This window comes from Nicotiana tabacum, chromosome 4 (genome assembly GCF_000715075.1).
Source record: "Nicotiana tabacum cultivar K326 chromosome 4, ASM71507v2, whole genome shotgun sequence".
NCBI lineage: Eukaryota > Viridiplantae > Streptophyta > Magnoliopsida > Solanales > Solanaceae > Nicotiana > Nicotiana tabacum.
In genome coordinates, this window is record NC_134083.1 from 146,833,890 (window position 1) to 146,849,776 (window position 15,887).

The window sequence follows — 15,887 nt, forward strand, 5'->3', positions numbered from 1 at the left end:
TAAGTTTAAATAATTTTTGATAGTAGAAGGTATACTTAACCCCTTTCCGTGATATTTTATGAATGAGAAACATGCATGCCTTGGGTTATGTCGAAACCCTTGTTAGGTTGATTATTTCCAGAAATTGAAAGAAATGAAGAGAAAGAAAACCCTAGATCGGGTGAGATGAGAGAGAATAAGAAGAATGTTTTTATTTCATCATTTGTGTAAAATGAATCTGTTACCAAAATTAATAAATCACCCATACTATAAAAATGTGCCTAATATACTAATGGGCCAGCTGTACATATTGGGCCCATTACTACTTATCAACCATTGGGCCTCTCTTCATATGTGCTCTATTCAGCTCAACACCCCCACTCAAGCTTGAGGGTGTTGACACCCCAAGCTTGCCAAGCAGATGATGATGAGTGGTGCCTGGAAGGGACTTAGTGAGAATGTCAGCAAGTTGAGAAGAAGAAGAAATATGATGTAAAGTGATGAGACCAAATTGTAGGATATCCCGAACATAGTGACAATCAACTTCAATGTGTTTAGTGTGTTCATGTAATACTGGATTCCTGGCTATATGCAAAGTAGCTTGGCTATCACAAAACACAGGAACAGGATTGGAAATAACCAACCCAAGATCAGCCAGCAATCGAACAAGCCATGAAATCTCAGCAACCACTTTGCGTAGAGCTCTATACTCTGTCTCAGCAGATGAGAGAGATATAGTAGGTTGTTTCTTGCTTTTCGAAGAGATAGGACAACCCCCTAAGGTAATGTAATACCCAATGACAGACTTTCGAGTCTGGGCACAAGTGGACCAGTCAGAATCAGAGTAAGCTAAGAGAGAAAGATCAGTAGACTTAGGAAGGAAAATACCCAAATCAGGAGCATTCATCAGATACCTCAAAACATGTATACCAGCCAGCATGTGAGGAACTTGAGGAGCTTGAAGAAACTAACTAAGGTGTTGGACTGAGTATGCAATATCAGGCCTTGTATGGCATAAGAAATTGAGCTTGCCCACAATCCTTCTGTAGATGCTAGGATCAGAAATGGGCTCCCCCATATTAGAAGATAGTTTGATGGAATGATCAAGAGTAGTATTGACAGGAGTGAAATGATCACAGTGAAACTCCTCCAATAGATCATTTGTAAATTTGTGTTGACACATCAAGAAACCTTGGGGTTGTTGGAGAACTTCCAAACCCAAGAAATAGTAAACACAACCTAAGTCTTTGATTTTGAAAGTAGCATCCAGAAAAGCCTTAAGAGCATCCAATTCAAAAATATCATCTCCTGCCAATAAGATGTCATATACATACACTGCTAAGACTATCAAGGAGCCACCAGAGGACTTTGTGAACAATGAATAATCATTTTTGCTGGAAATATAACCTCTGGAACACAAGGCTTTAGACAATTTAGAGAACCACTGTCTGGAGGCCTGTTTGAGGCCATAGAGAGACTTCTTGAGTTTGCAAACTAGTGGAGAAGAGGAGGAAGAATGACCAGGAACCATTAGACCAGGAGGCAGACCATGAAGAAAAACATTATTGACATCTAGTTGATAAACAGTCCACCCCTTTTTAGCAGCAAGAGAGAGTGAGCACTTGATAGTGGTGAATTTAACAACTGGGGAAAAAGTCTCATTATAATCTATCCCTTCCTTTTGTGTGTCACCCCTTATGACTAATCTGGCTCTGTATCTTTCAATAGTGCCATCAAATTTCTGTTTAATCTTGTACACCCACTTACAAGGAATGGATTTCTTGTGAGGAGGGAGAGGAACAACATCCCAAGTGTGGTTAGCTTCAAGAGCTTGGAACTCTTTTAGCATGGCTGCTTGCCAAGCAGGATGTGAGGCAGCCTGTTGATAATATTGAGGTTCCTGCAGCTGTAGCTCAGAAGTGGAAACCTTGGAATTTATAAAGACAGGGTTGGCAGAAAGAACAAAAGAACAGACATAATCTGGCAAGTAGGAAGGAGGGTTGGACACCCTGGTAGAATGCCTAACAAGCAAGGTGTTAGAAGGAGGAACATGAGCATTGAGAGGAGGAGAGACAAAGGAAGAAACAGGTATAACAAGTGGTTCTTGATGGTAGGAGGAACAAGTAGAAGGATCATGATGTGATTCTTGAGGTACAACAGAAATATCATCAGGAGAAGTTAGTAAAGGAGCAGTGGAAATAAAAGAGGATCTTCAAAGGAATCAGAAGAAGAAGGGAAAACAGAAGAAGATGGGGCAGAGGAAGAGGGAAAGATGTGTTCATGGAAAACTACATCTATGGGAAAAATACATAATGAGTAGAGAGATTAAGCAATTTATATCCCTTTTTCCCAAAGGGATAGCCCAGAAAAACACAAGCAACAGCCCTAAACTGGAATTTGTCTCTTCCAGATTTATGGGTAGTTGCAAAACAAAGATAGGTGATCATATGTAGGAGGAGTTCCATGCAGTTTTTCAAAAGGAGTAGCATTAGTCAAAATAGATGAATGTACTCTATTGACAATGTAGGTTGCAGTTAACACACATTCACCCCAATATTTGGTAGGGAGTTTAGATTGAAACAAAAGGGCTCTAGAAGTTTCCAAAAGATATTTGTGTTTCCTTTCAACCACACCATTTTGTTGTGGGGTGTGAGGTATAGTGGTTTAGTGTAAAATGCCATTATCAGCAAAGAAGGATATAGCCTCTGAACTACTACCTAATTCAAAAGTATTGTCTGATCTAAAAGATTGAACAAAAGACCTAAAATGGACTTTGACCATCATAGTGAAAGCTTTGATTACAGAAAAGGCGTTGCCTTTGGAAGAAAATAAGTGTGTCTAGGTGACTCTAGTAAAATCATCAACCAAAGTAATAAAATATCTGAAACCATTGTATGTATTAGTGTGGTAAGGTCCCCATATATCTATATGGACTAACTGGAAAGGTACAATTAAATGAATGTGACTATCATAGAAAGGTAGTCTTTGTTGCCTAGCCATAGGACAAATAGAACATACAAATGATTGTTTAGAAGATACTTGAGTAGAAAAACATGGAATAGATTTCAGCTTATGAAATGGCATATGGCCTAACCTTTGATGTCAAAATAGATCCATTTTATTGATAGTACTAGATGAGTTACAAGTAGAGCTGGGAAAACAAGGGATAACCTTTGCTGTAGATGAATTACAAACAGTAGAACAAGAAGCATTAGAAGAAAATGAAGGGGTAACCATACCAGGTAGCAGAAAATAGAGCCCATAAGCAGCTTTACCAATTTTCAATGGCCTCTTCAGAGAAGGGCCCTGTAGAAAACAAGAGAAACTGCTGAAGATTGCTAGACCTTTCAATTGACAAATGAGTTTATGTACTGAAATTAAATTGAATTGAAAAGAAGGAACCAAAAGAACATTGTGTAAAGTTATATCATGCCTAAGATGCAGGGATCTAGTAGAAATAACTTTCACTTTATACCCATTTGGTAAGGTGATTAAGTAAGGAGAAGGTAAAGGTTTAATATTGTTTAAAAACTATTTGTGAGGGGTCATATGATTTATGGCACCTGAATCTAAAATCCAAGAAATTCTTCCTAACCGAGCAGACAAAGAATGCATAATAGAATTTACTGCAGGAAACTGATTTACAAGGAGATTGCACACACCTGCAAAGTTGGCAAGACCAATATTTTCTCCAGGAGAAGTGGACTGAGGATAACCAGAAGAAATATTTGCTTGTTGGAAGAGAGTCAATGAGATGTTCATATTGCTCCTTGCTGAATCCATAAGCAGAGTCTGAAGAATTGTTACTAGTGCCAGTAGCAATCAAGTTTCTTGGAGAAGAATCCCCCACTTGAACACATACAGCAGACCTCTTGGACTTAGTGAACTTGAAATCAGCTGGAAACCCATGGAGTCTATAGCATTTTTTTACACTATGCACAGGCTTCTTGCAATATTTGCAAGTTACAGGAGAAGTAGACTTCTTAGACTCAAAATTTACCATCTGATTATATGGCATATTGGTGGAAGAAGATATGCCAGATGAAGCAGAGAATGAGGCTGTTGAATCAGCTGAAAACCCAGGAGCTATGGACTTAGCTTCCTTTTGATTTTCATCTTGTTGTAAAAGTGAATAAGCTTTGATGATGCTTGGATAAAGAGACATCATTAAAATGCTACTTTTGACTGTAGAGTAGGACTCATTTAACCCACTGAGAAACTGAAATAGGTGTTGGTCCTCAATGAATTTAGGAAGTGCACCACATGAACATGTTGGTCCAACATAGGCAGAATTGAGCTCATCCCAGAAACTCCTCATTCTGGTAAAGTAACTAGCTATATCAGATGTCCCTTGAGAGGTACTACTAATTTTTCTCTGATTTTGGATATATTTGGAACCATTTGACTGACCATACCTATCATTTATGTCTCTTCAGACTTCACTAACAGTGTTGAAACACATAACGCTCAGAGCAATTTCTCTAGTCAAGGAGTTAGTAATTCAAGCCTTGACCATGTTATTGCAACGCTCCCAAAAAGGATAATAAGGAGAATCAGGTTGAGGTTGAGGTATCCTACCAGTTACCAACCCTAACTTGTTTTTAGCTGAGAAAGTGGTCAACATACTGCTACGCCAAATAACGAAGCCAGTTCCATTAAATCCATAGCAGAATCACGTTAAATTTATCTATTGTCTATTTGCAATTAATGTTTAGTTAATTAATCATAATTCATACATGATCAATTGAGACGAGAATATAGATAAACTAACGATGACAAATAATAAACTTGTATATAAAGGATATTGATATGCATGCATTATATAAATTAATTACGCGTGGGTAAATTTCAACCCCAAACCTCAAGTCCCTAATGATTCAATTGATGGTGCATGTCATTCATTAATGGGAGTACTTGCTACCGTTTGTTTGCCTTTTTTTTTTTCGTTTCCCGCCCGGTGTCCAGTACCTATATTGGGGTCCGATTAAATCCGGATTCGCACCGAAAAGTTCCACATTGGGGTAAAGCGCTCCCTAACAAAAGGTGACTCCATAATCAGAACTCAAACCTGAGACCTCTGATTAACAATGAATGAGTACTTACCACTCCGCCACAACCCTTGTTGGTTGTTTGGCTTTATTTGTTAACAAATGTGTCAATTGTCCATTCTTAATGACTTCCACCACAATTCCAAATGAAGGGAGTAGCAAATTTATTAACTTAAGGGGGCTAAGAAGTGTACAACTTCAGTCATATTATTGTTCAATCTGGAAGTGTTTGATATTTTTAACTCTTAATTGGTTAAAGGCGGGTCGACTAGTAAATAGTAAAACTCATGTGCAGTCAGTTGAAAAGTAGTTAATTAGATTAGCAGGCGATATTTATTTGAAAGGAAGGGAAATAGATTATTTTGCCTTTGTATTGCTCAATATGACAGAAATGAAGACCCCTCTTCCTTGCTGTCTACATATTCTTCTCTGAGTTTCTGTTTAAATTGAGTGAAATCCATTTACATGTGCTAGATCATTGAATTGCTAGATTAGCTCAAATTAACATAACTACTACCAGAAAATTACGACTTGAGCTTTTGAGAAGTAGCATTCGTGAAAAAATATGAATAGAACTTAACAATTAGAAAATCAATCCAAGAACGAAAAAGAAACAGATCAAATATATATGATACTACTTCCCAATTATGACTACATTTACATTATTTTCATCACTTTTCACTACTTTCTAGGTACAAAAGACCAAGTATATTAATTATAAATCACACCCCATGATTTATTAGGATTACAAGAAATACAGTTTGACGCATAAAGTATCCTGTATTCACGCAGAATTCGAATGATGTGAAACTAATTCAAGCTATCAAAGCCATTAGAGCTCCTCTTTAACGGAAGGAGAAGAGTTTTTTCCTTCTTCTTTGGTCTCAATGGCGACAACTTTAGGACCCTTAATTTTGTCAGGAGACAACTTAGCAAAAGAAATAGTTAGCACCCCATTCTCAAGCTTAGCTTTGAGAGTATCAATATCAGCATTTTCGGGCAGACGGAACTGCCTCCAAAACTTCCCGTAGCTCCTTTCAACACAGTGCCAATGATCATCTTTCTTCTCTTCTTCTTTCTTCCTCTCTCCACTCACCCTCAACACCCTATTTTCCTCCACCTCTATCTTTATCTCTTCTTTCTTTAAACCTGGAACGTCTACTGTTACCACGTGTCCCTCATGCGTTTCTTTCCAGTCTACTTTTGCAACGGACAGAGTCTCGTCTCTGGTTTCTAGTCCTAAGGGTATCTGTTCCAACATTCTGAATGGATCAAGAAATGTTTCACTTAGTAGACTACTGGGAGTATTGGCCATTTGGTCCAAGAATAATGGTAGAATTGATCCTTCTGAAACTAATGCCACTTGCAATATGCAGCCAACTGAAAAGATAAAAAATGGAATATTATTTTTGCTGAGCCTCATCCTTGCAAGCTTTGACGATCTTCTTCGTTTTCTTTCTCTTTTTGTGTTTGGTTCTGTGATGTGGTAGATGATATTAATATCCACTGGCTAGCTAGTTTGTTTGACTGGGAACAGCTAACGGGTTTAATGGTGCATTATATATAGAGAGAAAATATTTATGAGGATAGAGAGAGGGGTACAGTTTTAAGAATCTTGAAAGTTCCGAAATTGTTGAGAGAGTTCTTTGTGCAAGAAACTTCCAGCAACTTACAGGAAAGTAAAAGTGGGAAGAGGAAGGGGCATATCTTTCGAGTTTCGAGAGGCTTCTTGAGATGTGTCTACTAAAAAAGGTTCATGCTATGTAGAATTTTATGACTAACAATCCACAAACAAAGACGTCACAATAAGGAATAATTAATCTTATAATTAAATTTAATATGAATTTATCTAATATTTGGTTGAGATAAAATTACGATATAGCTAATTTTGAAATTAGTTATTTTGGAATTTAATATTATTTTGATCCCTATGAAAGGGTAGAATAATAATCACCGAATTAGTAATTCCGAATATTTAATTCTAAAATAATTTGTTTCCTAATAAAACGACCCTTCAAGTTGCATCTTAACATTATTGATATTCCTAGTAAATGTGTTGGTTTCTCCCTTCAGAAAGATTTTTTATATATAAGAATTTAAAGCTTAGAAGTTACTTACTAGAGATATATTGTGGACAAAAGGCCCCCGAGACACTATTTTTTGGACCCCTCTTTATTTTTTATTTAAGTTTTGCCCAGAAAAATGTTAAGCGGGGATTTAAGTTTGATCGGGGGCTATTTTGAATTTTTTAAAACTTCTAGGGTAAACTTAAAATTCAAGAAATAAATCAAAATGTTATAAGAAATATTAAATTATGGTGGATGTCTACTCTTCCTTCATGATTTTCATCTCAATTAATCGTGGCTACTTAATCTAATCATGCTAAGATAATTGCTATTCATGAAGCAAGTCGAGAATGTATATGGTTGAGGTCTATAATACATCTTATTAGAGACAAATATGGTTTGAAGTGTGACAAACTATCCACAATTTTGTATGAAGACAATGCAGCATGCATAACCCAATTAAAGGGAGGATTCATAAAAGGAGATAGGACAAAACACATTTCACCAAAGTTATTTTTCACACATGATCTTCAAAAGAATGGTGATATCAATGTGCAACAGATTCGTTCAAGTGATAATATGGCTGATTTGTTCACCAAATCTCTACCGACGTCAACCTTCAAGAACTAGTGTACAAGATTGGGATGCGAAGGCTCAAGGATGTGAATTGATGCTCTCATCAGGAGGAGTTAATACGCCTTGTACTCTTTTTCCCTTACAAGGTTTTGTCCCACTTAGATTTTCCTTGAAGGTTTTTAACGAGGCAACCAAAAGGCGTATTTATAAACATGTGTACTCTTTTTCCTTCACTAGGATTTTTTAGAGGGTTTTTTCCTAATAAGGTTTTAACGAGGCACATTATCTATGGACATTCAAGGGGGAGTGTTATAAGAAAAATAAAATTATGGCGGATGTCTACTCTTCCTTCATGATTTTCATCTCAAATGCTTAATGACATATTCAATGACATATTTTTCTTCACTTTTCATGCCTATATAAAGGCCTTGTAATAGATAGGAAAATATACACAATTGAAGAAGAAATAAGAATCTCTCCTCTCTTTCTCTCTATATCTCTTAGCTTGTTTTTTCTTGTTCTATATTGTTACTTTGAGCTATATTTCATAACACAAAATCAATTCTTCGCCTAAGCTTGAGCATTAATTGGCAGCTTTTCCACTCTACTTCTTCTATCTTCATCTTCATTGCCCACTTTTTGATTGCAAATTTGATTGATTTAATTGTTTCTTGTCTCTAAAAGTTTTAAAGTTAAACATTGTATTCATTATACGTGAAAGAACTTGAGCTTGAAACTTGAAGAAGAAGAAGAACAAAACTCCATTAAAGCTCATTTTGAAGCTTGGTTGGGAGATTGGATTTTGCAAAAATATTGTTTGTTTGGATCGGATATTGTTACAATAGATTGGGTCCATCTTGGAGAGCTTATCTCAATTTTGAGGGAGTTTGATGAAGATTTAAGATAGTTTTGGATGAAATTTCAGATTTGAACTTGAGGTTGAAGATGAACAGTTCAGATTTATGTTTAACATCTATAATAGATCTTAAAAGTCTATACTAAAATGGTTTTGAAATTTATTATAGATCACAACATATTTTCTAAAATTTATTATAAGCATATTTAGGTCGTTTAGTATAGACTAAGTTAAACTCGTTTTGTATAGACCGTTAAAATTTATTATAGACCTTAAACATAAATCTAAAATGTCCATGTTAAAAACTTAAACTTCAAGCTCAAATATGAAATTTCACCCGAATCCACCTTAAATCTTTTTCAAACTCTCTCAAATTTGAAATTTAGACCCCTCAAAAGATCCCAACGAAACCCAATAACATCAACTCGAAATAGCTCATACTTTTTAAACACCCAGTTTTTAAGATTGAAGCTCAAGTTTCAACAATGACTGTCATCGGAGCATTTCAGATGTTCTTTTGATCTAGAAGGCGAAAGAAAAATACGCAGGAATGGATTGAGGGAGAAAAATATATCTTTATATTTTTTTTATAAGGTAAAAAATACATCTTAATATCTTTTTTGGTTTAATTTTTATTATTTATTACTTTGGACTAAATCGTATTTTTTACAAATTTTGGGCCGGTTTCGAACATTTTATAATGGGAATTAGCTTAATTAGCACTAATTATAAAAGGAATTTAAATTTTAAAAAATTAAAACATGGGTTCAAATTCTTTAAAAAGACTTGTAAATGGTCCTCGTCCCAACATAACCCTATTTAATAAGCTTTTGGACACTATTTGAATTATTAGAAGTGGAAAAAAATAAGAATAGTTTAAAAAAATGTTTTTTTTTTGTCCAAAAAGAATTGTTAAATGTTGCGTGCCTTTTGGTTCTCAGTTAGTTTGGTCTAGAAGGTCTAATAGTAAACAAAATAAATTGGAGTAAATTATTTATTCATGCGTATATTTTACTTGGCAAAAATTACATGCGCTATTTTCTTAACCCATCCCTTGAAGAAAAAATGATGTTTTCTACACCTATATATTCTTTACTTTTAAGCTTTTTATTCTTACTAGTCTTAAGATATGCGCGTGTGCGTGTATCTCGTTTCATAAGTATAAAATTTTAAAATTTATATAAATATTAAATTAAAATTTATATTTGAGTTATAAAATAAAAGTTAAAAAACTGTAAGTTTTCAAAAATGGTGTGATTGATGATTCCATTTGGTTAACTCATAAAAAAATAAATTTGTCTCACAAAGGTCTTCCATCATATAGGTTAATATAATCTAGCTTAAAATTTGTTATATTTTTTGTTGTTTATTTTGTTAATTTTTTTTTGTATTTATCTTTCACTTCTATAAAACACATTTATGAAATTTTCTGCATATCATAATCTTAGATTTTCTTACTAGATTATTTTCATGTATAAAATAGCAAGTGCCTTAGTATTACTTAGATTTTTTATACCAATTTGTTCTCCTAAAGTTATATCTTTGAAATATTTAGTTCTAAGCTTAAATATATTCTAATAAAGAAAATAAAACTGAAAATATGAAAAGTATATTTTAAATGGATCTACTTCAATAATTCTAATTTCAGTTATAGGTATCCCGAAAATAAATTAGGTTTACTTTAAGTCTAAGAGTGTGTTTGGTATGAAGGAATATTTTCATGAAAAATAAGTGGTTTTATCGCTTATTTTCCCTAGTTTGATTGGTGAGTGAAAAACTTTTTTCAGAAAATATTTTCTAGTGTTTGGTTAGAGACTAGAAATGTGATGACCCGATAGGTCATCTTATATTTTAAAACCTAATTCTGCGTTACGAGGTCTCAAAAACCTTATCTTAGCCTTTTTCGATTTACGTGCGCAGTCAGGGTATTGGCCCGAAAGGCTTATATGTTAAAAACTGATAAAAATAAGAATTTTTGCCTAAAAATATCAGTTGAGTTGACTTCAGATAATATTTTTGATAAACGGGCCCGGATCTATATTTTGACGGTCTCGGTGGGTCCGTATCGAATTATGGGACCTGGGCGTATGCCCGGAATCGAATTCGGAGATCCTTAGCTCGAGTTATGAATTTTTGATGAAAATTAAAAGTGTGAAAATTAATTATTTTTAAGAATTGGTTGATGTTTGGCCTTGTTGATATCGGGTCCGTATTTTAGTTTCGGAGCCCGGTATAGGTCCAATATAATATTTATGACTTATCTGTGAAATTTGGTGAGAAACAGAGTTGGTTTGACGTGATTCGGACGTCCGGTTGTGAAAATAGGAATTTTAAAGTGTTCTTGAGAATTTCATTTGATTTGGTGCTAAACTCGTAGTTCTAGGTGTTATTTTGGCAATTTTATTGCGCAAGCAAGTTTGTATGATGTTTTTAGATTTGTGTGCATGTTTGGTTTGGAGCCCCGAGAGCTCGGGTGAGATTCAGATAGGCTACAGGATGTTTTGGACTTAGGAAAAATCTGATTTCTGCAGTTTCAGTGCCTTCTGGTTTCCTTCTTCGCGTTCGCGAAAGCACTCTCGTGAACGCGTAGTAGAAATTGGGCTGGCTGAATTTTGCTTCTTCATGAATGCGAAGGCTGGGTCGCAAACGCCGAGCGATGGGGACTTTACCCTTCGCGAACGCGACCAGCTCAACGCGAACGCGTAGTGATAGGGACCTGAGGGAGGGGGTAAGTCACTCTTCATCGCGAACGTGAGCAAGGACTCGCGAACGCGAGGGTTAGGGGGCGTAACCTTCGCGAACGCGATAGGAGTTTCGCGATCGCGTAAGCTTGTCAAGCTCTGCTCTTCGCGAACGTGACAGTGTCCTCGCGAACGCGATGAACACTGTCGCCCAGCTATTAAATAGTCCCATTACAGGACTTAAGCCATTCTTTTAACTTTTCAAAAGCCAAACGACCTAGAGGCGATTCTTCCAACCTAAATTCTTCCCCAAAGTGTTGGTAAGTGATTTTAAACCACTTTCTTTCAATTACCCATTACATTTCATGAGTTTTCAACCTAAAATCTAGGATTTTCATGGTGGAAATTGGGGTTTGGGTAGAATTAGGGATTTTTGCATAATTGAAATTTAGACCTCGAATTGAGGTCGGATTTCGAAATAAATTATATAATCGGGCTCGGGGGTGAATAGATTTTGGTCCGAACATCGGGTTTTGACCAAGCGGGCCGGGGTCGATTTTTGACTTTTTGGGGGAAAGTTTGGGGAATCTAAATTTATGCATTGTAATTGATTTCTTTAGCAATATTTGATATTATTGAATCATTTGTGGATAGATACGAGTGGTTCGAAGGTGAATTCTAGAGGAAAAGCGGTAATTGAGCATTGAGTGGCCTTTGGAGCGAGGTAAGTGTTGTGTTTAACCCTGACTTGAGGGAATGAGACTTGTTTATCTATTTGCTACATGTTTAGATGTTGGGTAATAATATATATGTGGAGTGACGAGTACTTATGCGTTATAGTCGGGTTAAAGCATGCGGGTGGGGGCTTGGTTTCTTGCAATTATAGCTTCCTTTGTTCATGTTATCCATGCTTAGACTAGTATTGTTAAATTGATCGTTCTTATCATGTTTACGAATTTTCTGGTGATAATTGAATATTGATTTCGAAGCTGAGATTGGTATTGTGGAACCAAATGTTGAAGTAAGGCTTGTACTTGTTATTCTATCTCCCTGTTGTTATTTGTTCATTGTATTATAGTAAGGGAGAGTGTTAATGCACGAAGGGTGATGCCGTGCCATATTGTAAGTGTTAATGCACGAAGGGTGATGCCGTGCCATATTATGAGTGTTAATGCACGAAGGGTGATGCCGTTCCACGTTATGAGAGTTAATGCACGAAGGGTGATGTCGTGTCGTATCTATTGATTTATATTGTGAGGCTGAGAGTAAAAGCACGAAGGGTGATGCCGTGCAATTTTCTTCATTGTGTTTAGTTGTTTTTCACTGGTTAAAAGCATGTTGACTGTTCCGGTTATCATTTCCGCTGTATCTCCTATATCCTGTGCCCCTTTAGCATGTTCCCCCTCCCAATAGTACATGTTTAGCTGTTACTGTTGTTTTCTTGTACATATACTGTTATCTGCTCAGGTTTATTATGTGTCATAACCTCGTCACTACTTCGTCGAGGTTGGGCTCGACACTTACCAGTACATGTGGTCGGTTGTACTGATACTGCACTTTGCACTTCTTGTGCAGATTTTGGTACCGGTCATAGCTGATCGTGAGGCTTAGCAGCTTGGATTTGCTGTCAGGAGACCTAAGGTAGATCTGCTGGCGTCCGCAGACCCTGGAGTCTCTTCCTAGTTTTATCATTTACTGTTTCCTTACTTCAAAACTGTGTATTTTTTTTTTTCCTTTTTAGACTCTGTTTGTAGTAAATCATAGTAATTAGTGAGTTATGACTACAGATCCAGGTGGTAGTAATTAATGCAGTTTTTATATTATTTCGCACTCATTATATTTCATCTTAGCTAATTTGCTATTATTTACCGAATGAAAAAAGGATTGGTTTAATGATTCTCTAACGTTGGCTGGCCTAGCAAGTGAAATGTTAGGCGCCATCACGGTCCCGACGGTTGAAATTCCGGATCGTGATAAGAAAATATTTTTTTATGCTACTCTCCTCACCCCCTTCCCCTAAGTCCCCATGTTTCCTTGCCCCCCTCCAAATACCTAAGTTTTCAGGACTCTATTTTCTTCAAGAATTTAATTTATTTTTCTAAAAATTCACACAAATTCAAAGGAACTAATGTACTGCTTTACTTTTTTACGCAAAAATAACGTTGAAGTTTGTGCTCCATAACTAAAAAGAAAATACTCTTTTTTGGTTGAAAAAGAAAGTACTCTTTCTAAAACATGAAAATAAAGTACTCATTTTATTGAAATAAACGAAAATACTTTTTCTATATCATGAAACGAAAATACCTATTTTGTTGAAATAAAAAAAATACTTTTTTTTACATTATGAAAAGAAAATAATTTTTTTGTTAAAATGAAATAAAATACTTTTTTTATGAAAAGAAAGTACTTTTTTTTTAAATGAAAAAATACCTTTTGATATCATGTAAAAAACAATACTCATTTGTTGAAATGCAAAAAAACATATCTCTATAATATGAAAAGAAAGTACTATTAATAATATTTGTTGGCCCAAGTGAAGTTTGTTTTGATGATTGACAAAGGAACTCAAGTATGAACCAAACCCATACACAGTGTACATAGACACGGGCAAATTCAAGGACAAGGCATACACGTAAAGGAAATAAGCTTAAGTCGTTATATCTAATATCTCCTGAACGAAAAGGTTGCATAAGTGATAAGGAGAAGGACTCCTTACTCGAGAGAACTCTATCCTAGATAAGAGATGAGTTAGAAGTTGAAGATAACTAGAACTCTTCCACCAAGGAAGAGTATAGCATTGGAACTCTAGTTATTTCCTATTCTACTAACTCTATAAATTGCAGGATGTTCTCATTTCGTAGGTACACACAAACGCTGAAGTTAAACGTGAGTTGAGAGCAAAATAGCAAGGCATTTTGCAAACAACTCTTGTGTGATTCAAGTGTGCAAATCGGAAGCTACATGAACCGGATAGAAGAACCAGCTCCAAGTGTCTGTCTTTTATTCTAGTTTCATTGTAGTAGGTGTTTCAAGTTGTACCTTTCAGCTTTACCTAGAAGCAATTGTATTAGGTACTCTGAGTATTGTATTCAAGTTAGAGTTAACTTGAAGTTGTCGCAACAATTAGAGGCTGGTTGCCACAACGGGATTAGAGGTAATCCTTAGATTTACAAAGAGTTTTGTAAATGCTATTTTGGCTTAGTGATTTAGTGAAGTGTTGGAAAAAATTCTACTGAATAGTATGTCGTAGTTTTTTCACCTTTTGGGCCGGGTGTTTTTTACGTAAAAATACTTGTGTTCTTTACTTTCTGCATTTACTATTTCTGCAACAGTAGTATAAGGAACACATAGAAGAACCAGGTCATTCTATAATCAGTGCACGTGAAAATTGGACACCACACAAATCACCTCCCTCTTGTGTGGCATTGAAGTATAAAACAACAATTGGTATCAGAGTGGGTTATCCTTGAAGAGGCTAACACCTTAGGAGAAGATCAAGATGAGTGCACCACCTGAAAACTGGGAAGGAAAATTCACTGCTAGGCCGCCACTCTTTAATGGCCAGTACTACTCTTGGTGGAAAAACAGGATGGGAGATCACATTATAGGAGAGGACTATGAGCTATGGGACATTGTCACCGATGGTCCACTGGCTACCTGGAAGAAAAATGCCGAAGGAGTAGATGTACCAATGACAAGAGCGGACTGCACTCCTGAGGACTTGAAGAAGTGGGAGAAGAATGCTAAAGCCGAGAAATGGCTTGTTTGTGGACTTGGTCCAGATGAGTACAATAGAATCCAAAGCTATACCACTGTAAAGCAAATTTGGGACATACTGCAAGTGGCTCACGATGGAACACCTCAGGTGAAGAGATCCAGAGGAACTCTACTGTACTCTCAGTATGAGAACTTTGCTATGAAGGAAGGAGAAACCATTCAAGAAATGTACACAAGGTTCACTACATTGACAAATGAGCTAAAATCTCTTGGCAGGATTATTCCTGAAGAAGATAGAGTCGAGAAGATACTGACTAGGGTTTTGCCTATAACTTAGGAGAGCAAAATCACTGCCATCCAGGAATCAAAGAATATTTCCACTCTTCCACTAGGTGAATTAATTAGAAATCTCACTGCTTATGAACTTAGGAGACAAACCATAAAGATGGATGTGCCTAAGAAGGAAAGGAACTTGGCACTCAGAATCACTGAAGGTTCTGATCTGGAAGATGATGAAATGGCTATGATCACTAAGGATTTCAAGAAGTACCTAAGAAGAGGAAAGGGTTCTTCAAGAACTGGAAGCTATAGTAAGTCAAAATCTCCTGAGAAGCAAACTAATGATGTCTGCTACAAGTGTGGAAAGACTGATCACCACATCAAGAATTATGGGAAATTGAATGGAAGAAGGAAAAAGCTGAATGAAGGAACAAGAAGAAGGAACATGTTCAACCCAAGAAAAGCAACAACAAAGGTTCAACCAAGGCTATGGTCGCTGCTTGAGGAGAAAGCTCAGATGAAAGCTCAAATGATGACGATGAGGATGAACAAATGTTGCGACCAAACACACTCACGCAAGTATACGCGGTCGTCAAGTAATAAAGTGACTAAAAGTCGGATGTCGAACCCACGAGGACTTATGATTAGCTATTAACTAAATTAGCCTATCTTAATTATCTAAACA

The 15,887-nt window shown here is 36.1% G+C and overlaps 1 protein-coding gene across 1 annotated transcript; it reads right to left on the reverse strand.

The window, feature by feature from the left end:
- Positions 1 to 5,632: 5,632 nt before the first annotated feature.
- LOC107791725 (22.0 kDa class IV heat shock protein) lies at positions 5,633 to 6,587 on the reverse strand. The gene has a single exon (XM_016613843.2). It carries the CDS (start codon positions 6,448 to 6,450, stop codon positions 5,860 to 5,862), a length of 591 nt encoding a protein of 196 aa, XP_016469329.1. The 5' UTR covers positions 6,451 to 6,587; the 3' UTR covers positions 5,633 to 5,859.
- Positions 6,588 to 15,887: the final 9,300 nt, after the last annotated feature.